This window comes from Palaemon carinicauda, chromosome 28 (assembly GCF_036898095.1).
Source record: "Palaemon carinicauda isolate YSFRI2023 chromosome 28, ASM3689809v2, whole genome shotgun sequence".
NCBI lineage: Eukaryota > Metazoa > Arthropoda > Malacostraca > Decapoda > Palaemonidae > Palaemon > Palaemon carinicauda.
Genome location: NC_090752.1, coordinates 40704854 through 40732235, shown reverse-complemented (window position 1 = coordinate 40732235; position 27382 = coordinate 40704854). Strand labels below are relative to the sequence as shown.

Sequence of the window (27382 nt, the reverse complement as noted above, 5' to 3'; positions counted from 1 at the left end):
GAGTAGTGGGCAACATTATTTTCTTGAAAGAGGTAGAAAAGAAATCTTATAACCATAGCAATTATATGTAAGATCTAAATTTCTTTACGACTTCAGGAAATAAAACACTACTAATGTTGCATACCCTGTATGATATAGGAAGCAGAAGAGCTTGGGAAGAAAGACCAGAAGAACTTATTGAGTCAACGAAAGCTGGTTCTGCTGGTTGATCTAGATCAAACGCTAATCCACACAACAAATGACAACATTCCAGCTGAGTTGAAAGTAAGTTGTATGTTTTCTCTTTGTTCCTGCGCAAATACAAACCCTCCACTATTTATAGGGGCATTACTTTCGGCGGTAACTGAAAGACGAGCCAAGATCATTTTATTGAGGGTTGACTACCCCATCCTCTAGTTAGTGGGTGAGGGTGAGGTAGACTGGCTACCCTGCTCACTCACACCTCTCGGCTGAGTAACCACTTTGCTTTTTGGCTCAGTAGAGTGCAGACATACTATCACTCTCTCCCGTCTTTGACTTTCCTTGATTAATTCTTCTCTTTTTCTCTTTTCAGATTGTGTGTGCGACTGGTGTCCCAGTATGCGTACATGTCCTGGTCCCAAGGGCCGCTCCTGCGGTACCGCTTTTTCGTCTGTTGAGACGGACCCTCACCTGCTGTGTCCAGCTTGCTGGGGCCATCGGTGATCTAGGGACGACACCTGTGATCAGTGTTGGGGGTGGCCTGCTTCCCAGTGAGAAAGGTTTTGCCGCTGGAAGAAGAAGAAGGCTAAACGCGATTCTTCACCTTCGGGGTCATCCTCGAAGTCGAGGAAATCATGGTCGTCGTCTTCTACCCCCAACCTCTTTCTGTAGCTGGTCCTCTGCCGATCCCTTCCGGGGAACAGCGGAGTAGCAGCGCAGGATTTATTACCCCATGTCAACCTTGTGAGTTAAGAGACGGCGTTGACTCCCCTGGTGAGTCAGCTCCGTCCCTTCCTCCAGGAAGCGCCTGCTCGTTTGCTGAGATCTTGTCTTTTTGGCTATCGCTGGGCATCGATAGTCCTCTTTCGAAGGAGGTTCTTTTTGAATGCCTTCAATTGGGAGCAGAGAGAAGGCATTCTTCTCCTTCCTCCACGGAGGTTGATACTCCTCCTGTGGGTGCAGGCGCTGCAGCCCATTGGCCAGACCTTGCGTCTGTGTCTGGCGCTGAGGATGTTGCTTATCCAGCAGGGTCGGTGGTAGAGCATACTCCGAGGCAGGTTTCCCCTTCGGGGGAACGCGTCTCTCTTTACACTTGTGCTTCTCCTCCTGGGGCGGAGGTAGAACACTGCCTTAAGCTAAGTACACCTTCAGGTGAACAAACTTTCCTTCAGGGGTAGAACACTGCCTTAAGCTAAGTTCACCTTCAGGTGAACAAACTTTCCTTCAGGGAGATAGCTCTCGAGCTGGAGCAGTCTCCCCCTCAGGCGGAGTTGTCTTCGTTGTCCTCTTCGGAGGTTCGTAGGGTAGAGGGCTTTTGTGACCCCTCTCCATCTTGGATGTTTTCCTCGTGCTGTGAAGAGACGTCTTTTTGAACCTGTGAGTTCTGGTCATGCTGTAGTGGTTTGCGGACTGTGGCCAGAGGTAGCACCCGAACTGCCTAGTGTCCGAATACCGACCACACTCCATTGTTCACTACACAAAAAATATACGGCTGTGGAATACCCAAAAATCTGGGTAAAAGGCAAACAATCAGGATGCACTGGGCACCACCCCTTGATTTTATACTGGGCAAGGGGACCCAGCAGGAACCTTACTTCCTCCTTATCTTCCCTTGCCTTGAGCTTGCTGAATAAATGTGTAGCATGACCACTGATTCATTTCTGGGAAAATGAGCAGTATACATGAATAGCTTGAATCTCAGGTTAGATTTTATAAAGGAAACAAATAATACTAAACATATAATGGGTGGCTGAGAAGGGGGGACAATGGTGAAAGGTTCTGGAATGAAATTCTTTCATAAAAACAAGAAAAATATTTATTTGAAACGAAACAAAAAAATTTATCATTCCTGGAAGAAACGATACAAAACTATAATATGAAAAGTCAGATCTTCAAAACACATAAGCAGAGACCTAGATATATCCATGACAGAGCCTCATAGGAATCAACCCACTAAAAGTTAACAAGACAAAAAAAATGATTTGAATAACCAAAAAAAAAAAAACAAAAAAAAAACAAGAACTATTCATATGTTGGACACTCATAAGTGTTCCCTAAGCTATACTAGTATAAACAAAGGCACATCTAACCATGTATCTATTTGGGATACATTCAAATGTCAGTAGCTTGCCTCATGATAAAAGGGGTCATAAAACAAGGATTGCAATTCATGCGGCAAAACTAGAAGATCCCTGCAAACTTGCTTTTAACAGTCTTCTCAAGGCTGACTAGCAACATAATCAGGTGGATCATGCAATATTATTCCTGACTATGACAGGAAAAAACTTCAAGTTTAAAGGAGAACCCCACAACACTGTGGTTCATAATCTGCATGAACAATCAACTAGGTTTAGGAATTGACAACACTTAAAAGTTTGGCTATCACTGTTGAGTGTGGTGGGAAAGGTGTATGGTAGAGTACAGATTAATAGGATTAAGGATAAAACAGAGAATGCAATCTTAGAAGTACAGGGTAGTTTTAGAAGAGGTAAGGGTTGTATTAATCGGATTTTTATAGTTAGGTAGATATGCGAGAAATATTTAGCAAAAGGTAAGGAGGTGTGTGTTGCATTTATGGATCTGGAGAAAGCGTATGATAGAGTTGATAGGGAAGCAATGTGGAATGTGATGAGGTTATATGGAGTTGGTGGAAGGTTGTTGCAAGCAGTGAAAAGTTTCTACAAAGGTAGTAAAGCATTTATTAGGATAGGAAATGAAGTGAGCGATTGGTTTCCGGTGAGAGTGGGGCTGAGACAGGCAAGGCATGTGTGATGTCGCCATGGTTGTTTAACTTGTATGTTGATGGAGTGGTGAGAGAGGTAAATGCTTGAGTGTTTGGAAAAGGATTGAAATTGGTAAACGAGAATGACCATGACTGAGGTAAATCAGTTGTTGTTTGCGGATGATACTATACTGGTTGCAGACGCGGAAGAGAAGCTTGGCCGATTAGTTACAGAATTTGGAAGGGTGTGTGAGAGAAGGAAGTTGAGAGTTAATGTGGGGAAGAGTAAGGTTATGAGATGTACGAGAAGGGAAGGTGGTGCGAGGTTGAATGTTATGTTGAATGGAGAGTTACTTGAGGAGGTGGATCAGTTTAAGTACTTGGGATCTGTTGTTGTAGCAAATGGTGGAGTGGAAGCAGATGTACGTCAGCGAGTGAATGAAGGATGCAAAGTGTTGGGGGCAGTTAAGGGAGTAGTAAAAAATAGAGGGTTAGACATGAATGTAAAGAGAGTTCTGTATGAGAAAGTGATTGTACCAACTGTGATGTATGGATCGGAGTTGTGGGGAATGAAAGTGACGGAGAGACAGAAATTGAATGTGTTTGAGATGAAATGTCTAAGGAGTATGGCTGGTGTATCTCAAGTAGATAGTGTTAGGAACGAAGTAGTGAGGGTGAGAACGGGTGTAAGAAATGAGTTAGCAGCTAGAGTGGATATGAATGTGTTGAGGTGGTTTGGCCATGTTGAGAGAATGGAAAATGGCTGTCTGCTAAAGAAGGTGATGAATGCAAGAGTTGATGGGAGAAGTACAAGAGGAAGGCCAAGGTTTGGGTGGATGGATGGTGGTAAGTTCCGGTAGGGCCTGCTGCTTCCTCCGGTGCCTTGGTTGACCTCGAAGGTAGTAGCAGTAGGGGATTCAGCGTTATTAAGCTTCATCTGTGGTGGATAACGGGTGAGGGTGGGCTGTGGCACCCCTAGCAGTACCAGCCAAACTCGGTTGAGTCCCTTGTCAGGCTGGGAGGAACGTAGAGATGAGAGGTCCCCTTTTCTGTTTCATTTGTTTGATGTCGGCTACCCCCCAAAATTGGGGAAAGTGCCTTGGTATATGTATGTATGTATCACTGAAAAACTGTTCTATGCCACTTTATGTTCACTTGGTTCTGGGGCAAGTATTTGAAAAACTGTCCATAAACCCTGTGTCAATATATTACCACCTAGGTCAGTGATAAGACTAATCTAGTTTCATTTGCTCCTAATTTTGAATCAAGTTACCATGTAGCAGAGCATGCTTAAATCACTCATCAGTGTACGGGAAAAATAATTACAACACACTAGTCTTGAGTAACTATTCTTTTGGCAACTTCATCTTTCCCATATACTTAGGAGAATAACCTAAACTTCTCTCCCTACTGGGTGTAGGGGCCTGCTGTCAGTACCTGTTAAAAGAAATAATAACGGATTAAGGCACCTTTTTTTTTGGGGGGGGGGGTCACTTGAGAGCTAAGAAAAAAGTATGAAATATAAAATTTTTTTTTTCATACACACAAACCATTTATTATTCCAATGCTGACCCTTCAGGGTCTCATGACGATCATGCATCGGGCTGTCCTGATGACGAGCCTTCGGGCTCTTGTTACGTTGAGCCTTTGGGCTCTCATGGTACTGCGAGACCTTTGGGTCTCCGTCGGTTTGAACCTTCGGGTTCTCGCAACATGGAACCTTTTGGTTCCAGTTGCGTTGAGCGTTCGGGCTCTCGCAACAATGGTTACGCTGAGCCTTTGGGCTCTAGTGCCGTCTTTTATGTTGAACATTAGGGTTCTCGTGACAGGGAGGTTTTGGTCTCCCGTTGTATTGATCCCTCGGGGTAATGCAACCCTGATTACCTTGAGCCTTCGATCTTTCGTGCCTCTCGTCACGTTGAGCCCTTGAGCTCTTGTGGCAGAGAAACTTCTGTTTCCTGTAGTGTTGACCCCTCGGGGTCTTGCAGCCCCGGTTATGCTGAGCCTTCGGGCTCTCAGGCCTCTCATCACGTTGAGCCCTCGGGATCTCGGAGCAGGTAAACTTCTGTTTCCTGTTGCATTGAACCCTCGGGGTCTCGCAACCCCGGTTACTCTGAGCCTGCTGGCTCTCGTTCCGGACGTTACGTTTAGCCTTCTGGCTTTCGTAACAGGGAAACTTTGGCTTCCCGTCACGTGGATCCTCCTGGTTCACTCGACACTGGTTACGCTGAGTGTGTCGGCTCTTGTGACACCATCATGTTGAGGCTTATGTCTCTCATGACAGAGTATTTGGACTCGTCACTTTGAGCCTTCAGGCTCTGGTGACTGGAGTTACGCTGAGCCTTCGGGCTCTCTTAGTTGTTGGACCTTCGGGTCCTAGCTGCGCATACCCCTCGGGTACATGCAGCACGTTTTCTGTGGGTTTCCATCCTCCTTCAGGATTCAGTGACGCAGTTCCTCTTGGATCTCGTCACTACGATTCCCATGGGTTTCGTGACATGGAGTCACGCTCTACGATAGCTCCTACACCTGGGTTTCATTCCCTTGCTGCGTCGCATGACAGACCAGCGTCGCGTGATGTGGCAGCGTCTCATGGCAAAGATGGTTCCCGTGATTTACATTCCTCGCGGAATCCGTCTCGCCTCCCCGTTGGTTTTTTTTTGTCCCCGGACGGACGAAATTCCATCTCCATTTCTGGCTACAGAAGGTTTCCCTCCCCAGGGTAAACCTTCCACTAGGAGAGATTCCCACCAATCCACCAGTCTTGTGAGCTTCCAACCCAGAGACAGCTGTCGCCCAGACCCTCTTCCTTAGGGGAGGCCTGTGCCCGTTTTGCCTACAGGTAAGAGGGCTAAGATTCCTGTAAAGGTTTAAAGCCCATGGATCCATGCCATTTTAAGGACCTCCCTCCGAGCACATCGGGAGCCTGTGAGCCCCCATGGCTGCGAGCATTATTTAACGTGATATGGCAAGCCTTAACAGGGATCACCAACCATTCTAAGTCCATAGGAAGCACTCCTATGTTCCTTCTTTTGGTGCCTCTCCTCCGTCCGAACCCAGGAGGAGTTTTCAGGTTTCCGATCTGGTGGTTCCCCCTTGCAAGGAGAATCCCATCTCCCCTTGCAAGAGGGCACGGGAAGAGAATGCTTCAGAACTACAGGGCAGCCATTGCAGTTCAAAATCCCACAGACTAAACTGAAAGGGAAGAGGAGGGAAGGGAAAGGGACAGGGAAATCGCCTACATGGACTCGTTCCGTCCCTCTCTGGGCGACGTGGTTTTTCCTACTGTGGATCCCCATCGGTTCCGCAGACCAGCCGAGTCCGTAAGCTCTACGCTCATGGAGGAACTTCTGCCTCAGTGCAGAGAGCCAAAGGATTTATTTACAATCCCTAAATCCTCCGCCAGGCTTCCCCTACCTCGACCTGACAGGCAAAGGGAAGCGAGCACGTCCACGAAAGTTGCCGTCTTTGGCTTAACCTGACGACGACTTGGACCTACTCCAGGCTCCTATGCGTGAAAGCTCGGAAGTGGAAGGACAAAGCGATCCGGAGGACGACGCTTTGCCAGCTGCCGCTAGCTCTAGGTTAATGAAGGATGAATGGAAGGAGTCCGAGCACGCCTTCTGGCAGGTATTAGCCTGCATTCACTCCATCAATGGGCTGCCAGATCCATCGGCAGCTCCTCTTGATGGTAAGGATACAGTACTGGACCAGTTTTATGGCACTCAGAGACCCCTGAAGGTCAGTGCAGCTCTGCCCTGGTCAAAGGGGTTAAGGAGTGCCAAGTAGAAGGGTGTGTCCCAGGCAACTGGTTCATCTTCCTCCTTGCCAGTTCATCCTCCAAGCTCTTCCCTCCTCCGTATGTGTTTCAGAGGAGGTATTACGAGATCCTTGGGGAGTCTCTCCTACCCTGCCTCTCGACCACTCCATAGAGATACGCTTCAAGAAACTACGGGACTGCCTTTCTCGTTCTTGGCCTCCGAGATACTCAATCAGGAAAAAGTCGCTAAGTAAGTATGCGATGCAGGCTACTTCATGGCTTGACTTCTGGTTGGGTTCTTTAGGACAACTTTAGGACTGGTTGGAGTCCTCTAGGAAGTCTGTGGAGACTTTCCTATTGTCTGGTACTTAAGCCATTGAGTTCCTCTCCCATCAAGTGGTGAACCTCTGGGCTAACACCATCTGGAAGAGGAGGGATGTCATCAACGAGTTGCGTAAAGAATGGCTTGACACCTCAGATACTCTAGAGGGTCAGTCTACCAGGCAAAGTGGTCAGTTTTCTGTGGTTGGTGTCTTGGAAGAGATCTCTCTCTCCTTGATGCCTCTGTTCCAATTATATCATAGTTCCTTTTACACCTTCGTGAAGAAATGCTTCTCTCGGTTTCGGCAGTCAAATGCTACCGCTCAGCCTTGAGTCTTGCCTTTAAACTGAAAGGAGTAGATATTTCCTCCTCGTTGGAACTTAGACCTCCTCCTTGGAACGTGGTTCAGGTCCTTCAGTCTCTGAAGGGGCTCCCCTATGAACCATTATGCCAGGCTTCAGATCGCCACTTTACGTGAAAGACGGTATTCCTACCCGCTTTGGCTTTGGCCAAGAGAGTTAGTGAACTACATGGTCTACCTTCTGACATCTCCCACTCTAGGAGATGGAGAGAAGTAATTCTCAGCTACGTCCCTGAGTTCATTGATAAGACTCAAAATCTGGGTGTGCTGGACCCTAGGTTCGGCCCATTCCGGATAGAGAGTCTTTGTTCTGTAACCGAAGATCCAGACCAACTGGTACTTTGTCCAGGAGTCTGAGGTGTTACTTGAAAAGAACAGCAGCAGCTCGCCCCCATGTACAAGCACTTTTCATTTGCATGGTGATAGTCAAGAGGGGGGTCACAAAGAATAGAATTTCCTCATGGATTCGGAAGGTGATTGAGAAAGCACTCAACCCAGATCCTCCTCTTTCCAAACAACCCAGAGCTCATGACGTCACGAGGTATTGCAACATCCCTGGCGTTCAAGAAAAAATACTCTGTGGCGCAGGTACTGCAAGCGGGCGTGTGGAAGCGTCAAACGACCTTCACCGCCCACTACCTGCAAGACGTAACCCACAGGAACTTGGAGACCTTTTCCATTGGTCCTGTGGGGGCTGCAAAACAAGTGGTCTAATCACCTCAAGCTACTTGATGGACAAGTAGGAGAGGGGTGAGGGCTGAGGTTACCTGTGTTAGTCTGGGGTGAATGAGTGAGAACGACTGGCTCCTTTCTTTCTTTCACCTTCTCCCCCATGGGGAAAACAGCACCGCAAGCCTCAGCACAGCTGACCTCACCTCTGCAGGTAAGGCACATTTCCCTTGTGCTCCCTAAGTATAGAAATAATACTTTGTTACGTCCCCAATACCTCTTTGAGGTAGGGTATTGGGTAAGTCTTAGAAGTCTAGGTCTTGTACTCGAGTTCCTATATTAAAGGCAAGCCACACTTCTAGTTCCACTCTAACACAAACTTCTGCAGGCCAGTATCAGTGCATTATCTTATATCGGCACTTGATTTTAGCGAGGGTAGGGTTCCTACCACTGACGGTCACAGATCAAACTGGAGAGAACCCCAGGTTATGACCAAGGCCAGTTGGTAAGGACTTCCTCCCTCCTAAGAGTAAGTCATCCCTATAAATAGCAGAGGGTTTGTATTTGCGCTGGAACAATTGACAAATTCGAAGGTAATTTGTATTTTTCCTAACATACAGTACAAACCTGGAGCTATTTATATAAATTGGCTCGCCACCCTGTCCCCCAAAAAGTCCTGCCAGAAAGCAAAGTGGTTACTCAGCGGAGAGGTGTGAGTGAGCGGGGTAGCCATTCCATCCCACCCCTACCTGCTAACTAGCGGATGTGGTAGTTATCCCTCGCTAAAATTATCATGGCTCGTCTTTCAGGTACGCAAAAAGTAATACTCCTATAATTAATAGCTCCAGGTTTGTATGCTAGGAAAAATACAAATTACCTCCGAATTTGTCATTTTAGGTTACCTCATGTGAATATTTGGTCACAGATATGATGTGAAAACTGAATTAATGGAAAGTTAAGGATATTTAATAGCTAGATTGAAATGAAACAGGGGAATGAATGAAATGTAAAACTATGAAGTAGTGCAACTGGAGCTGAAAGTATAATTCAATGTTGTTTCTTCATAGATCTTTTTTTTTACACAAGTCCCTGTGGCATTGAAATGATAAATACTTGTCTTTTGTTAATTGTGGTTTTGTTTAAACTAGTAGGAGATTATTGAATATAGAAAAGTATTAGAAATAATACTGGGAGGAACGTAGAGAGTAGAGGTCCCCTTTTTGTTTTTGTTTCTTTGTTGATGTCGGCTACCCCCCAAAATTGGGGGAAGGGCCTTGGTATATGTATGTATTAGAAATAATTCTGAAATTTTGAATAAATGTTATGTATTTGACTTGAAATTTTTTATGTAGCTATATCTTGTCCAGCAGCTCATATGATTCAAGAAGAGCTATCTCTCCAAATGATGAGAGTTCTGTATTATATAGTTACAGCACATTGCAGTACTGGTAAGAAATCCATTGAATGAATTTTCTCAGTACAAAAATGTATAAGATTAAATTAAGGAGACTAGTGGAAGTTGTGTTTGAGAGCATTGCCACATTTTTTTAATAAGTCACCTTCCAAATTATACATTGTTGATAAGAAGACTGTAAATAGAATGCATATTAACCACCATGGGTACTAAAGGAATAAATCTTTGAATATACTAACCCCTAAAGGCCATTTCCAAATGTAATTATCCAATTGACCCAGGTTAATTGGGCAGTTCATATATGATAAGGGGGATGATAGTATTGGTTGGCATATAAGAAGCAGGTAGCTCCAAAACTCATTTGAGTGCAATCTTTTAGAATAAGATTAAATGTTCATTCTGAAAGTTTTAAAAGTATTTGATGTGAAGGCAGGTTTACAGAAGAAATTAACTAAACCAGTGTTCGATTTTCCAACTATAAAAATGACATTATGGGCTATTCGCCAACATAATTACTGTATTATTGTTTTATTTCATAAAACGTATATTCAAATGATTGGTTAATTCTGAAGAGCCAACTTCAGGACTTCAAAATAAAAAGGAAATCTTCTCACTCAGGGACCGCAATACTGCCACTAACCTTTCAAATCCCTAGAGGTAAATGAAGGGAAGCTGGTATCGTCTCAATTCGTTTTACATTTGAGGAAAGTTATATTGGGTGATAAGTGCCATAAAGAATTCAAGTGTGGTGCAGCCAATCCCCCTCGGATGGCGGGGAAGGTTTCAGCTCAGCCCTTAACCTCACACTCGACCTCCTCCTCCTGGGTTTTAACCGGCATATCTAACTTAACATTCTTTTTCTTTTCAGGTGAGTGTGGTATGTTTTGTGAGAGGAAAGCAGCATGTTGACTTTGTTTTTTTTGAGAGGAAAGCAGTATGTTGACTTTGTTTTTTGAGAGGAAAGCAGCATGTTGATTTGCCCTGGCATCGATGGCCACCCTTGTGACACCTTCCGTTCCCTGCTGGAGATGGATCCTCACTAGCTTTGCCCTATGTGCAGAGGACACTAATGCACGGAAATGTCCCCATGCAAAGAATGTCGGGAGTGGCCATCCTCTTCGTGGGAGTGTTTCGGCCGCAAGGGGAAGAAAAAATCTAAAAGAGTTTTTCTGTAGGGTTGTGGTGGCCTTGTTGTATTGTCCTTGCCTGGTGATTGCTAGACTGGGGTTTGAGTCCTGCTCAAACTTGTTAGTTCCTTTAGTCCCTGCAACCTCACCATCCTTGTGAGCTTGAGATGGGGTTTTTGTGGGGAGCTTTTAGGTATATCTGCTTAGTTATCAGCAGCCATGCCTGGCCCTCTTTGGTCCTAGCTTTGGGGCGGAGAGAAGGCATGGGCAATGATCATATGTAATATGGTCAGTCTCTTGGGCATTGTCCTGCTTGATAGAGCAATGTCACTGTCCCTTGCTTATGCCATTCATGAGTTGCCTTTAAACTCCCCCCCCTCCCTCCCCCCTCCTGCCTGTCTGTTTGGCTTCTTCTGGAGTTCAGTTGGACAAGAAGTATGTTCCTCTGACTCAGGAGTGACTCTTGGGCCCGGAAGACCCTGCTGCTTATAAAGGAAAAACAGTGGTGCCCTTCTCTCAAGTAAAGTCCTGCATTGTTGCTCTTCATGAGCTCTGGCCTTAGTTGAGGCTCTTGAGTTCTCTTTCGAAGAACAGACTATTGGAGGTTGAAATGCCGTGCACAGAAGGAATCTCTGGCAAAGGTAATCCTAGTCCCTTCCTCCTCTCATGGCAAGTGAAGGGAACCCCTTCCCTCGGGCTCTGTGCCCTCTGCTTCTTCTGACTCTTCAGTTCCTCTTCTAACTGAGGTTAGGTAACAATCTTGTGCGCTCAGCCACAGGTTCTTCCCTCCAGCGCCTACCGACTCTGGACGACACCTCAGCTGTCGCCCTCGTGCTAACGATTGGTTAGCCTTCCTCTAGAGAACTCCTTGACCTTTTTGTAAGCGTATGCACATTTTCTTGCCAGCTCGCAGTTATTCGCCAGTTTGCTCAAGTTTTTCGGAGCGGGCAGGGATGGCCCCATCCTCTTCCTGTATCCCAATGGGCTCTTATTTATATAACATCAGTGTACAAGATCACATCAGTGGGTTGTGCTCTGGTGGTTCCTGGCCCTTGTAGGGAACACTCTAGATGATTCAGGGGAGGCTGGTAACCATTCCCCTTCAACCATCTCCCCAGACCAAATCTCTTTCATGCCCTTCCCATAGCCCTCGTCCTTCGAAGACGTGCTTGAGGTCTACTCTCATGATCTTCCTCCTGCTTGTGACTTAAAAAACGAGTCCTGACCACAGGCAATGAGTTACCGTGAATGTGACATCATTGCTCACTCGCTTGATTTGAATTCCTCTCACAAACGATACTTGGTATCTCACACCTACTATGCTCGAGAGGGAGCTCCCCCCATACAACCTGCTCCCCCATCCATCCACTACCTGGGATCCCAATGCAGATTGGATACAAAATATAGTCAGTCATTCTGACCACCCGATTTCCACAGACCAAGGCTCTTCGTCGATTCTTTCCGACGGACCAAACACGATTCCATTATCATCATACTGTATGTGTCTCTGGGGGACCTAACACCCCCTCCAACCTTACAAGACGAAGCCCAACACTATCCATCTAGGCGTTTATACCTCGGTCTAAGATCGCGACTCAACTTGCCCCATCTCGGGTGTCTCAGTATCAGAGGCACGTAGTTACGGGAAATGTGAAACCCCACCCATCGGATCCAAATCTTTTATGAAAGGAACTAGACCTACATACTCCAAGAGTTCCTCAAAGGCGGCATGGGGAGAAGGTGCCCTTTATCGTCGCACTAGTAGGGTATTGAGAACTCCGAGGTAAATCTCTTTCGTAGAGTCTTATAGGCTGGCAGAGATCTTTGCATCAGAAAGGGAAGAGCCACCTCTTTGAACATTTTGATTCTGTTCTGAGATTGAACGATCTTCCCCAAGTGATTGTCGATATGCATTCCCAGGTATACCAGATTCTGTTTGGGCTGTAGAGATGACTTCTCGAGATTTACCATGATTCTCAGATCATGGCAGAACTCGAAAAACGTGTCTCAGTGGAGAAGGGTCTCCATCAAGTCCGCCAATATCAGCCAGTCATTCAGATAAAGAAGAAGACAGATGCTGTTGGTGTGGGTCCAGGCTGAACTAAGGGGGTGACTTATGAACACTTAGGGTGCTGTGGACAGGCTGATGCATAGCAACCAGAATTGGTATATCCTGTTGAGCAGACGGAATCTCAGATTTCCTTGAGGAAGGATGTACCGGGATCTTGAAATACACTTGTGTCAAGTCCACCGTTATCATGAAGCCTTTAGGTCTGCTCGCCTGTGGCTGTGGCTGCCGTCTCCATGCTGAATGGAGTTTTAAGGATAAACTCAGTCAGGGCTGAGAGTTCTATGACAGGTTTCCAGCCTCCAGAGCCTTTTCTATAAGAAAGAATCGACTGAAGAAGCTTGGGGTGACCCGTCCACGACTTCCTGGAGACTACCCTTCTCTAACATCGTTGAGACTTCCACCTGAAGGGAGATGTCCTTTGCTGATACCTTGGGGAGGGACAGGTGACGAATCGGGGAAGGGGGAGAACTGCCTGAAGGACACGTATTTTCCAAGGTTCTGCCCCTTCGCTCTCCCAATGCTGCCACCTGAGTTGTAGGCATCCCCCCACTGGTGGTATCGCAGGGGAATCTCCCCCTAGTATGCCCTTTGTCCTAGTTTGGAAGCTTTGCCTCCCTTTCCTCTGTGACCTTTCCCTTGATAGCATTGTTTTGGCTAGGAATGTCTCTTGACAGTGAAGTGCCTAGAAGAGACAGGTAAGTGCTTTGAGATTGCCGAACTGCTCCTTGAGCTTTAGGCAAGGGAGGCGGCGATGAGGAGGAGCGAGAAGTAACTGCCATAAGTTGAGAGTCTTGTCTGCCTTTTGTCCATTTCTGTGTTACTACCTCAACTTCGTCCATCAAGAACAAGAAGTGGAGGAAACAGAGGAGTTGTGTAAGAAGAGGGCATCCCTGTTTGGCAACTGTTTAAAAAAAACTGGAGACAATAGAGACTGCATTTCAAGACTCAATTGGCCCACTTGCTGGCCATATTGTGTGCCAGAAACTCGACAGCCTTGGCTCCAGACATAATGTCCTTGAATAACATCTTCCTCTCTAGCTTGAACAGATCTTCATTGTCAGCCCGGTAGCCGACTGTACCGGACCAATGATCCGCCCATGATGAGGCCTGAAAGGTTACCATTGTGAGCCTCTCCATCAAAAGGATGTCCCCAGAAGAGAAGGTGACTGGTTGAGAAACCAACTTGTTCTGGGACATGCCGTGGGTCAATGCTTATACAGTGAGGTCAACTGGCAAGGGAGTAGGGATATTTGTTAGGATATCATAATACATACTATACTGCCACTGTCTGACATACTATACTGCCACTGTCTGACAAACAGATGGGGTAGTATCCTCGAGGAGTAGCTTGCTCTGAGGGAGTCCTTATTTGTCGAAATCTGTGACTCTAATTTCTTCAGGGAACCTGACATCAACGTAGATCATGGGAGTTCTAGTCTAGACCGCTTGGGTCCGGGAGCAGTACAGAGTAGGTCTAAGGTTGTGTCCCAATCCTCTTGAGTGGAATCCGCAATGCTTTGGACTTAGTTGATGCAAGACAAGACTCACAAGAAGATGGAGCCAGACTCCCCCAGTTTGGTTGTTGGAGGTTTAGGGCTGGCTGGTCTCGGTTGATCGCCTTCCAAGTAGTCAGTCAGAATCTCCACCTTCTGGCTCATACCCGGCTGAGTCAAGGGTTGATCATAGTCTTCATCGATAGGTACAGTATTATTATTATTATTATTATTATTATTATTATTATTATTATTATTACTTGCTAAGCTACAACCCTAGTTGAAGAAGAAGGATGCTATAAGCCCAAGGGCTCCAACAGAGAAAATATCCCAGTAAGGAAAGGAAATGAGGAAATTAATAAACTACAAGAGAATTAATTAACAATAAAATAAAATAATTTAAGAACATTAGCAACATTAGAATAAATCTTTCAAATATAAACTTTAAAAACTCAAGAAAAAAAAAAACAGGAAAAGAAATAAGATAGAGTGCCCGGGTGTACCCTCAAGCCAGAGAACTCTACCCCTAAGACAGTGGAAAACCTTTTTGCAGAGGCTATGGCACTACCCAAGACTAGAGAACAGTGGTTTGATTTTGGAGTGTCCTCCTAGAAGAGCTGCTTATCATAGCTAAAGAGTCTCTTCTTCCCTTACCAAGAGGAAAGTAGCCACTGAACAATTATAGTGCAGTAGTGAACCCCTTGAGCAAAGAATTGTTTGGTAATGTCAGTGTTGTCAGATGTATGAGGATAGACAGGAATATCATTATTATTATTATTATTATTAATTGCTAAGCTGCATCCCTAGTTGGAAAAGCAGAATGCTATAAGCTCAGGGGTTCCAACGGAAAATAGCCCGGTGAGGAAAGAAAACAAGGAAAAATAAAATATTCTAGGAACAGTAACATTAAAATAAATATCATCTATATAAACTATAAAAACTTAAACAAAACAAGAGGAAGAGAAATAAGATAGAATAGTGTGCTCAAGTGTACCCTCAAGCAAGAGAACTCTAACCCAATACAGTGGAAGACCATGGTACAAAGGCTATGGCACTACCCAAGTCTAGAGAACAATGGTTTGATTTTGGAGTGTCCTTCTAGAAGAGCTGCTTACCATAGCTAAAGAGATACTTCTACCCTTACCAAGAGGAAAGTGGCCACTGAACAATTATAGTGCAGTAGTTGCCCACCTCTTGGATGAAGAAGAATTGTTTGGTAATCTCAGTGTTGTCAGATGTACAACAACATAGGAGAATATGTAAAGAATACAGTAGGCCAGACTGTTTGGTGTATGTGTAGGCAAATCGAAAATGAACCGTAACCAGGAAAAGGATCCAATGTAGTACTGTCTGGCCAGTTAAAGGACCCCACAACACTAGCGGAGCGAAGTCCTGTGAGAGGTGTCCGTAGGCTGTGGTGCCGAAGAGGCCACTAGTACCTGTTGGATCTTCCGTTGTAGAAATGGGTTGTTAACAAGTCTTAAGGCTCATTTCTTAGGCAGAGGAGTGGTGTCTGATTTGGTCCTATAATGTGTGAACGCTGTGACCTTTACTCACCAGTCAGCAAACCAGCGGGCCAACTTGGTCTTGGAGAGGAGGGACACTGTCGCCTCCCATTTCACCAGGTAGGTGGGTTTAGAAGTGGTATCCCAAAGAAATAACTTAGTACTGGAAACTGCAGCCCTTTTCCTGCAGAAGGATGTGGAAGTTTTGATGGAAAACTAGAAGTCAGGCCATGATTCCCTTATCCATTAGTCAGTTACCTTTAAGGGCCCCGGCCCTTCAAAGGCAACAGCAGCGAGAGCTTTGAACCCCACCAACTTTTTGAAGTTGATGCTGAAGAGGACTGGCGACTTCCAGAGCTTGATTTACAAACCAGCCCTTTGCTCCTTAAAAAATGGTGTGAATGTGCTTGACCTTTTTGCCCCCAGCCTGGCCAGTCCACGTAGGGTAGTAGTGGGAGGAAGTTGACACTGAAGTCGGTATTCCCCTACCCCAGCTTCAACAAGTGGCAAATACCTGTCAAGCCATTGGGCAATATGGTAGAGACATGGCACAGAGAACATTAAGGGAAGACAACCCGTTTGAAGTCATCCAAGATGGTTCTCATGGCTTCTACAGTCGATTCTTCCTGGTGGAGAAGTCAACTGGGGATTGGAGACCTTTCATCAACCTCTCTTTGTTGAATAAATTTGTTCTGCAAACACCATTCAAGATGGGAGATGACTGACAAGTACCTTATGGCCAGCCATCAGGAAAGAAGACATGCTTTCCATGAACGAAGGATGCATACCTCCAGATAGCAATCCATCGTTCCTACAAAAAATACCTCCCGTTTGTCCTTTGGGGGTTACTGTATATGTAGTTTACATATTTTGTAAAAATTTTATGCTCATAAATAATAATAGAAAACAAATAATACTGGAATAGATTATGTCATATGCCGGAGAGAAAGTAAGAATAAACATAGATAGAATGCATCGTATGGTATCTAAAGAGTTAAATAAGATGTGAAATTTAGAATATGCTTAAGTTAAGGAATTATACAAATGGGAGAATGATAATTGCCATTATTTTTGTGTTATAATAGACTTTTAACATTTTAACATTTACAGTAGTAAAACAATTAGAATAGCGCCAACGTTATCCCTGCGTGTCGTAAGAGGCGACTAAAAGGGACGGGACGAGGGGGCTGGGAACCCCCTCTCCTGTATAAAAAATCCTGTGAGACAGCAACAAAGAGATGGAGCTGGGGGTAGAGTGACTGCTCCCCGCACTCTAGTTTTGGGGTGTTTGAATGTGCGTGGATGTAGTACGATAGAGAGTAAAAGATGTGAGATTGGAAGTATGTTTAGAAGTAGAAGGATGGATGTATTGGCCTTCTGTGAGACAAAGATGAAAGGAAAGAGTGAAGCGATGTTTGGTGAAATCTCTGGGATTGAAAGGGGAAGAGCGAGAGAGGGTGTGGCTTTATTGCTGAGTGAATGGATGACAGGTAAAGTAGTGGAATGGAAGGAGATATCATCTAGGTTAATGTGGGTAAGGGTTAGGTTGGGTCGGGAATGTTGGGCGTTTGTCAGTGCGTATGGGCCAGGTAGTGAGAAAAGTGAAGAAGAGCGGAATGAGTTCTGGAATGAATTAACTAGGTGTGTAGAAGGACTGGGTAGAAGGAATTATGTAGTTGTCGTGGGTGACTTAAATGCTAGAGTGGGCGCTGGAGGGGTAGAAAGTGTCATTGGGAAATATGGCGTACCAGGTGAAAATGAGAGTGGTGGGAGACTGGTAGATATGTGTGTTGAACAAGAGATGATAATAAATGCTAGCTTTTTTAAAAAGAAAGATAAAAATAAGTATACATGGGTAAGAGTGGCAAATGGAAGAGTAGTAGAAAGGGCATTAATGGATTATGTGTTGATAACTAAAAGAATGTTTGGAAGATTGAAAGACGTGCACGTGTTTAGGGGTATGGCTAACGGTATGTCTGATCATTTTTTTTTGGTGGAAGGAAAATTAGTTGCAGCAAAAGAGTGGGGGAATAGAGTAGGTGGATGTAAAAGGAAGCTAGTGAGGGTTGAAGAGCTAATAAAACCTGGGGTAAAATGTAAATATCAGGAAAGATTGAAAATGGCATATGACGAGGTGAGAGTAAGAGAAACTGGTAAATTAGAGTGGAAGTTAGCAAAAGAAAATTTTGTTGGGATTGCAAGTGATGTATGTGGCAAGAAGGTTGTTGGAGGCAGCATGAGGAAGGGCAGTGAATGGTGGAATGAAGGAGCGAAGGTAAAAGTGGAAGAGAAAAAGAGGGCTTTTGAAGAATGGCTGCAGAGTAATAGTATAGAGAAGTATGAAAAATATAGAGAGAAAAATGTGGAAGTAAAGCGCAAGGTACGTGAGGCAAAGAGGGCAGCTGACCTGAGGTGGGGTCAGGGACTGGGTCAGTCATATGAAGAGAATAAGAAGTAGTTTTGGAAAGAAGTGAAGAGAGTAAGGAAGGCCGGCGCAAGAATTGAAGAGACAGTGAAGGATAATAGGGAGGCAGATATAATTGCTGTTGCAGGTGTTGAGGTGCCAGTGCTGGGAGATGAGAATGAGAGAGAGATTACAATAGAGGAAGTGAGGAGAGCACTAGATAAAACGAGAGTAGGAAAAGCAACTGGTATGGATGGTGTGAAAGCTGAGATGTTGAAGGAAGGGGGTGTGACTGTACTTGAATGGTTGGTGAGATTGTTTAATGTGTGTTTTGTATTGTCAATGGTACCAGTAGATTGGGTCTATGCATGTATTGTACCACTATATAAGGGTAAGGGAGATGTGCATGAGTGTGGTAATTCAAGAGGTATTAGTTTGTTGAGTGTAGTTGGAAAAGTGTATGGTAGAGTACTGATTAATAGGATCAAGGATAAAACAGAGAATGCAATCTTGGAAGTACAGGGTGGTTTTAGAAGAGGTAGGGGTTGTATGAATCAGATTTTTACAGTTAGGCAGATATGCGAGAAATATTTAGCAAAAGGTAAGGAGGTGTATGTTGCATTTATGGATCTGGAGAAAGCATATGATAGAGTTGATAGGGAAGCAATGTGGAATGTGATGAAGTTATATGGAGTTGGTGGAAAGTTGTTGCAAGCAGTGAAAAGTTTCTACAAAGGTAGTAAAGCATGTGTTAGAATAGGAAATGAAGTGAGCGATTGGTTTCCGGTGAGAGTGGGGCTGAGACAGGGATGTGTGATGTCACCGTGGTTGTTTAACTTGTATGTTGATGGAGTGGTGAGAGAGGTGAATGCTCGAGTGCTTGGACGAGGATTAAAACTGGTAGGCGAGAATGATCATGAATGGAAGGTAAATCAGTTGTTGTTTGCGGATGATACTGTACTGGTAGCAGACACAGAAGAGAAGCTTGACCGACTAGTGACAGAATTTGGAAGGGTGTGTGAGAGAAGGAAGTTGAGAGTTAATGTGGGTAAGAGTAAGGTTATGAGATGAACGAGAAGGGAAGGTGGTGCAAGGTTGAATGTCATGTTGAATGGAGAGTTACTTGAGGAGGTGGATCAGTTTAAGTACTTGGGGTCTGTCGTTGTAGCAAATGGTGGAGTGGAAGCAGATGTACGTCAGAGAGTGAATGAAGGTTGCAAAGTGTTGGGGGCAGTTAAGGGAGTAGTAAAAAATAGAGGGTTGGGCATGAATTTAAAGAGAGTTCTATATGAGAAAGTGATTGTACCAACTGTGATGTATGGATCGGAGTTGTGGGGAATGAAAGTGATGGAGAGACAGAAATTGAATGTGTTTGAGATGAAGTGTCTGAGGAGTATGGCTGGTGTATCTCGAGTAGATAGGGTTAGGAACGAAGTGGTGAGGGTGAGAACGGGTGTAAGAAATGAGTTAGCGACTAGAGTGGATATGAATGTGTTGAGGTGGTTTGGCCATGTTGAGAGAATGGAAAATGCCTGTCTTCTAAAGAAGGTGATTAATGCAAGAGTTGATGGGAGAAGTACAAGAGGAAGGCCAAGGTTTGGGTGGATGGATGGTGTGAAGAAAGCTCTGGTTGATAGGAGGATAGATGTGAGAGAGGCAAGAGAGCGTGCTAGAAATAGGAATGAATGGCGAGCGATTGTGACGCAGTTCCGGTAGGCCCTGCTGCTTCCTCCGGTGCCTTAGATGACCGCGGAGGTAGCAGCAGTAGGGGACTCAGCAGTATGAAGCTTCATCTGTGGTGGAAATGTGGGAGGTTGGGCTGTGGCACCCTAGCAGTACCAGCTGAACTCGGCTGAGTCCCTGGTTAGGCTGGAGGAACGTAGAGAGTAGAGGTCCCCTTTTTTGTTTTGTTTCTTATTGATGTTGGCTACCCCCCAAAATTGGGGGAAGTGCCTTTGGTATATGGATGGACAGCAGTAATATTTTTGTATTGGTTTTAGAAGCTGGCTTCCATGTCCAGATAAATTTTCTTTACACCTTTATTGTTCTTTAAATAGCTGCAGGTGCATTGATCTTATTGTCATTGTAACATGGTTTGGGTGTGAGTGTTTGTGTTATTTGTTTGATTTCTTATTGACTGTGGTCTCTTGAAATATGATATTGGATCACATAGAACATTGTGGAAGAGTAGTCATCTTCTATGTAGCTTATTTTTTTTCTTGAAATGTGGACCCTTTACTTTTGTGACATTGGTGTATATTGTAGATATTAGATACTAGAATTAACAAATTCTTATTAATTTCCTAAATTCTTTGCAGGATGTGTATCATTTTCAACTTCACTCTGGTGGTCCTTGGTACCACACAAGATTAAGACCTCATACAAAAGAGTTTTTGGAGAAGATTTCAAGATTATTTGAACTCCACATATGCACATTTGGTGTTCGAGAATATGCTCATTATATTGCACATTTTTTAGATCCTGATGGGAAGCTTTTCGGCCAGAGAATACTGTCTCGAAATGAGTGCATTGATCCTATGTCAAAGAAGGCAAATCTCAAGTAAAGATCTACTGTATTCAGTATTGTATTAGAAATAGAAATCAATGATTACATGTACAACAGTGTTGTCCATTATGAATATATAAAGAATTGTAAGAATTAAGTCTAAGTTTTTGAAAATGATGTTTTGCTTACTCGTTTCAGCTCCCTCTTCCCCTGCGGTGATAATATGGTTTGCATCATCGATGATCGAACAGATGTTTGGAATTTTTCGCCTAATGTAATACAAGTTGTTCCTTACCATTTTTTCCGTCACACTGGGGATATAAATGCTCCTCAGGGTTTGCAGAAAAAAGAAAATGATGATCGTCAAGGAATTGATTTTAAATCATTTGGTAAAGAACTAGGTGAGTAAACTTTAGCATTAGCATTAACTGTTTCCAAAAAACTTTTTTGTAATTCTTGTTACAAATATATTTTCATTCCATCATATTGCTGTTAAAGATTGCTAGAAAATTCCTTTTCAGAGCTAGAAAATTCCCTTTCAGAATTAGCATCCATATGTTATTATTATGCATAATTAGTATATAAAAATAGCTAACCAGTACTTAGGGAAAATTAAAGGGGTATTCGTAAGAATAAGGTTACCAGTTATTTTGAATTAGTTATCTTCTCTATTTATATGCATTTACTTGTTCCTACTTGAATACTAACTTGCCTCTAATCAATTAAAAGTATTGTCTTCACAAAGCTGGAATGAACATCGAATTGTTAACAAGGGAGGTGGGTAATGACAGTAGGTGAGGGATCCACCCACTCCCTTGCCTGATTAAGTTATTAAGTTATACCTCTTAAGTTTTCAGCCTCATTAAGAGTAAACTTGTGGGCTGCTGCTCATCGTTACCCTCTTCCTTGGCTGTTTAGATTTTTCTCTTGTGTTGGGCTTGTTTGTTCTTTAAATGCTTTGGACTTCATGGAAGACTATAATGATTGCATTATGCCGAAGTCCCATTTTAGGGTTGTGGTGGCCTATTAGAAACGTCCCTGCCTGACGTTCTGCTGGACTTTGTTTGAGTCCTGCTCAAGCTCAATAGTTTATTGTAGTGTCTGCAACCTCACCATCCTAGTGAGCTAAGGATGGGTGTTTTGGGAGAGCCTATAGGTCTACCTGCTAAGTCATCAGCAGCCATTGTCTGACCCTCCCTAGTCCTAGCTTGGGCTGAGAGGGGCTTGGGCGAGGATCGTATGTATAAATGGTCATTCTCAAGGCATTTTCCTGTTAGCTAAGGCACTGTCACTGTCCCTTGCTGCTGCCATTCATAAGCAGCCTTTAAAAGCCTTTAAAAGCCTTTAAAGGTAAGATGGGAGATTTATGTCTGACCTGTCTGTCATTCCTTCCTCTCTATTATTATTATTATTATTATTCTTCTTCTTCTTCTTCTTCTTCTTCTTCTTCTTCTTCTTTTTCTTTGTCTACAACTTTTCCCACTTCTATGTGGGGTCAATGTTTCTGGTCAGCTTTCTCTATCTACCTCTGTCCCACACTTCATCACTGGTTAATCCCTTTAATCGAAGGTCATCCTTGATACAGTCCATCCACTTTCGCTTTGGTCTCCCTCTCCTTCTCGTTCCCTGTACCTCCATTTCCATCACTCTCCTCCCAATATACTGTTCATTTCTTCTCATGACATGACCATACCACCCCAGTCTACTTTCTTGGATCTTATCTGATAGTTTTCTAACTCCTGTGGTACCCCTAATTACCTCATTCCGTATCTTATCTCTTCTTGTCACCCCACACATTCATCTCAACATTCTTATCTCTGCCACATCCATCTTCTTCTCTTCTGTCTTCTTTATTGCCCACGTCTCCGCCCCATACATCATTGCCGGTCTCACAACTGTCCTGTGTATTTTACCTTTCAACTTAACCCCTATTTTCCTGTCGCATGGTACTCCACGCACTTTTTTCCAATTCTTCCACCCTGCTTGTATTCTGCCTCCAGATCACCATCCTCTGCAACTTTTGATCCTAGATACTTGAAATTTTCAACTCGTTTCTATCTCTCTCCTTGTAAACTGACTTCTCCATTCTTGCCATTTTTCAATCTCAAATACTCTGTCTTTTTCCTGCTGATCTTCAATCCTCTATTTTCCATTTCTCTTTTCCACTCCTCCAGTTTCTCTTCTACTACCTCTCGCCTAGTGCTACACAGTATAACATCATCAGCAAAAAGCATACACCAAGGAGACTGATCTCTAATACCTTGTGTTACTACATCCCCCTGTGGCTGCGGGGGCATATAATAAAAATTAGAATAGCGCCAACGTTATCCCTGCGTGTCGTAAGAGGCGGTTAAAAGCGACGGGACAAGGGGGCTGGGAACCCCCTCTCCTGTATCTACATCCTGTGAGACAGCAACAAAGAGATGGAGCTGGGGGGAGAGTGACTGCTCCCCGCACTCTAGTTTTGGGGTGTTTGAATGTGCGTGGATGTAGTACGATAGAGAATAAAAGATGTGAAATTGGAAGTATGTTTAGGAATAGAAGGATAGATGTTTTGGCCTTGTGTGAGACGAAGATAAAAGGAAAGGGTGAAGTGATGTTTGGTGAAATGTCTGGTAGAGTGTCTGGGATTGAAAGGGGAAGAGCGAGAGAGGGTGTGGCTTTATTGCTGAGTGAATGGATGACAGGTAAAGTAGTGGAATGGAAGGAGATATCATCTAGGTTAATGTGGGTAAGGGTTAGGTTGGGTCGGGAATGTTGGACGTTTGTCAGTGCGTATGGGTCAGGTAGTGAGAAAAGTGAAGAAGAGCGGAATGAGTTCTGGAATGAATTAACTAGGTTTGTAGAAGGACTGGGTAGAAGGAATTATGTAGTTGTCATGGGTGATTTAAATGCTAGAGTGGGCGCTGGAGAGGTAGAAGGTGTCATTGGGAAGTATGGCATACCAGGTGAAAATGAGAGTGGTGAGAGACTGGTGGATATGTGTGTTGAGCAAGAGATGGTGATAAGTAATAGCTTTTTCAAAAAGAAAAATAAAAATAAGTATACATGGGTAAGAGTGGCAAATGGAAGAGTAATAGAAAGGGCATTAATGGATTATATGTTGATAACTAAAAGAATGTTTGGAAGATTGAAAGACGTGCACGTGTTTAGGGGTATAGCTAACGGTATGTCTGATCATTTTTTGGTGGAAGGAAAATTAGTTGTAGCAAAAGAGTGGGGGAATAGTGTAGGTGAATGTAAAAGGAAGCTAGTGAGGGTTGAAGAGCTAATAAAAACCGGGGGTTAAAAGTAAATATCAGGAAAGGTTGAAAATGACATATGACGAAGTGAAAGTAAGAGAAACTGGCAATTTAGAGGAGGAGTGGAAGTTAGTAAAAGAAAATTTTGTAGGGATTGCAAGAGGATTGTTGGAGGCAGCATGAGGAGGGGCAGTGAATAGTGGAATGAAGGAGTGAAGGTAAAAGTGGAAGAGAAAAAGAGGGCTTTTGAAGAATGGCTGCAGAGTAATAGTGTAGAGAAGTATGAAAAATATAAAGAGAAAAATGTGGAAGTAAAGCGCAAGATACGTGAGGCAAAGAGGGCAGCTGACCTAAGGTGGGGTCAGCGATTGGGTCATTCATATGAAGAGAATAAGAAGTTTTGGAAAGAAGTGAAGAGAGTAAGGCAGGCTGGCTCAAGAATTGAAGAGACAGTGAAAGATGGAAATTGGAGGTTGTTAAAAGGAGAGGAGGCAAGGAAAAGATGGGCGGAATATTTTGAAAGTTTACTGAATGTTGAGGATAATAGGGAGGCAGATATAATTGCTGTTGCAGGTGTTGAGGTGCCAGTGATGGGAGATGAGAATGAGAGAGAGATTACAATAGATGAAGTGAGGAGAGCACTAGATGAAACGAGAGTAGGAAAAGCGTCTGGTATGGATGGTGTGAGAACTGAGATGTTGAAGGAAGGGGGTGTGACTGTACTTGAATGGTTGGTGAGATTGTTTAATATGTGTTTTGTGTTGTCAATGGTACCAGTAGATTGGGTTTGTGCATGTATTGTACCACTATATAAGGGTAAGGGAGATGTGCATGAGTGTGGTAATTCAAGAGGTATTAGTTTGTTGAGTGTAGTTGGAAAAGTGTATGGTAGAGTAATGATTAATAGGATCAAGGATAAAACAGAGAATGCAATCTTAAAAGTACAGGGTGGTTTTAGAAGAGGTAGGGGTTGTATGAATCAGATTTTTACAGTAAGGCAGATATGCGAGAAATATTTAGCAAAAGGTAAGGAGGTGTATGTTGCGTTTATGGATCTGGAGAAAGTGTATGATAGAGAAGCAATGTGGAATGTGCTGAGGTGATATGGAGTTGGTGGAAAGTTGTTGCAAGCAGTGAAAAGTTTCTACAAAGGTAGTAAAGCATGTGTTAGAATAGGAAATGAAGTGAGCGATTGGGGTCCGGTGAGAGTGGGGCTGAGACAGGGATGTGTGATGTCACCGTGGTTGTTTAACTTGTATGTTGATGGAGTGGTGAGAGAGGTGAATGCTCGAGTGCTTGGACGAGGATTAAAACTGGTAGACGAGAATGACCATGAATGGGAGGTAAATCATTTGTTGTTTGCGGATGATACTGTACTGGTTGCAGACACAGAAGAGAAGCTTGGCCGATTAGTGACAGAATTTGGAAGAGTGTGTGAGAGGACGAAGTTGAGAGTTAATGTGGGTAAGAGTAAGGTTATGAGATGTACGAGAAGGGAAGGTGGTGCGAGGTTGAATGTCATGTTGAATGGAGAGTTACTTGAGGAGGTGGATCAGTTTAAGTACTTGGGGTCTGTTGTTGCAGCAAATGGTGGAGTGGAAGCAGATGTACGTCAGAGAGTGAATGAAGGTTGCAAAGTGTTGGGGGCAGTTAAGGGAATAGTAAAATATAGAGGGTTGGGCATGAATGTAAAAAGAGTTCTCTATGAGAAAGTGATTGTACCAACAGTGATGTATGGATCGGAGTTGTGGGGAATGAAAGTGACGGAGAGACAGAAATTGAATGTGTTTGAGTTGAAGTGTCTAAGGAGTATGGCTGATGTATCTCGAGTAGATAGGGTTAGGAACGAAGTGGTGAGAGTGAGAACGGGTGTAAGAAATGAGTTAGCAGCTAGAGTGGATATGAATGTGTTGAGGTGGTTTGGCCATGTTGAGAGAATGGAAAATGGCTGTCTGCTAAAGAAGGTGATGAATGCAAGAGTTGATGGGAAAAGTACAAGAGGAAGGCCAAGGTTTGGGTGGATGGATGGAGTGAAGAAAGCTCTGGGTGATAGGAGGATAGATGTGAGAGAGGCAAGAGAGCGTGCTAGAAATAGGAATGAATGGCGAGCGATTGTGACGCAGTTCTTGTAGGCCCTGCTGCTGCCTCCGATGCCTTAGATGACCGCGGAGGTAGCAGCAGTAGGGGATTCAGCATTATGAAATTTCATCTGTGGTGGATAATGTGGGAGGGTGGGCTGTGGCACCCTAGCAGTACCAGCTGAACTCAGTTGAGTCCCTTGTTAGGCTGGAGGAACGTAGAGAGTAGAGGTCCCCCTTTTTTTTTTTTTTTTTCATTTGTTGATGTCGGCTACCCCCCCAAAATTGGGGGAAGTGCCTTGGTATATGTATGTATGTACTACATCCATGACCGGATTAAATAGGTAAGGGATCAATGCAGACCCCTGATATAGTCCCACATTTACTGGGAAACTTTCTGTTAGGCCTATACTGCTCTTGGCATTTGCTTGTGCCCTCTCATACATATCTTGGGTGATTCTTACGTATTTCTCAGGGACTCCCTTTTCTCTCATACATCTCCACAGCTCCTGACGTGGTACTCGATCGTATGCCTTCTCCATATCAATAAAGACCATATGTAATCCTTTCTGTTTCTCCCGATGTTTTTCTATCGTCTGCCTCAAAGCAAATATTGCTTCTACAGTCCCTCTTCCAGGCATGATTCCAAATTGTTCCTCACTAATTGTTGTTTCATCTCTGAATCTCTTCTCAATGATCTTCTCCCATATTTTCATAGTATGGCTTATCAGCTTTATGCCTCTGTAGCTGTCACATTCCTGGATGTCTCCCTGTCCCTTATAGATGGGAATGATTAGGCTTCTTCAACATTCCTCTGGCATCTTTTCCGGGTTGAAGATCTGCGTCAGGTCCCACAAGATATCTATGCCTTCCTCTCCAAGACTCTTCCATACCTCTACTGGTATATTATCCGGTCCTGCAGCTTTACTATTTTTCATCTTCTTTACTGCTTGTTCTACTTCTCTTCTAGTCACTGCTATGGTAATTGTCTCATTTGGGACTTAGGACTTAGTATGCATTTTGTTGAAGGTAACATGTTTATCATAAGTCTCAAGAGAAGTAGAATGACTGGCTCTTCTATTTCTTTGGTGTTCTCCTCTCAAGGTGTTCAGCTGGTCAGACATATGATGCTGGTGGGTTACATGATGGAGCACCTGTCTTTCGGAGTGCATCTGCCGAGAAACAACTCCTTGGTCCTCCTGGCAGGGGTAGGATGAATCAGTGTCTTACCAAATATTTTTCTTGATGTGCCTAACTTTGACTGCTGACATCATTTCCTTATAGAGTACTGTAATATGTTTTCTGTGTCGTAATACTAGTTTCCTTTCAAGCCATTACTGGCCGAGGTCTTAACAGCTATATCACTATGATTGTGTTAGGAGGGTTGGGGAGTCACCTTTGTCGCTCCTATATGGGACCAGATAAAATATTGTGTACTAGAAAGGAAATAACCCTCCAATTTTGTTCTGGGGCTACTTACACCTACCAATGAGTCTTCCATTTTAAAGGACAATAGGTTTGTATACTC

General features: G+C 43.9%; 1 protein-coding gene across 2 annotated transcripts in view; it reads left to right on the top strand.

Annotated features, from left to right (window-relative positions):
* The window catches only part of LOC137621516 (RNA polymerase II subunit A C-terminal domain phosphatase-like), a 124539-nt gene that overhangs the window by 65960 nt on the left and 31197 nt on the right, over window positions 1–27382 (top strand). For both annotated transcript variants that reach the window (XM_068351871.1, XM_068351870.1), the window contains exons 4-6: window positions 139–264; window positions 20347–20588; window positions 20733–20935. In XM_068351871.1, coding sequence (XP_068207972.1) covers window positions 139–264; window positions 20347–20588; window positions 20733–20935 — 571 coding nt within the window. The remainder of the gene's footprint in view (window positions 1–138; window positions 265–20346; window positions 20589–20732; window positions 20936–27382) is intronic.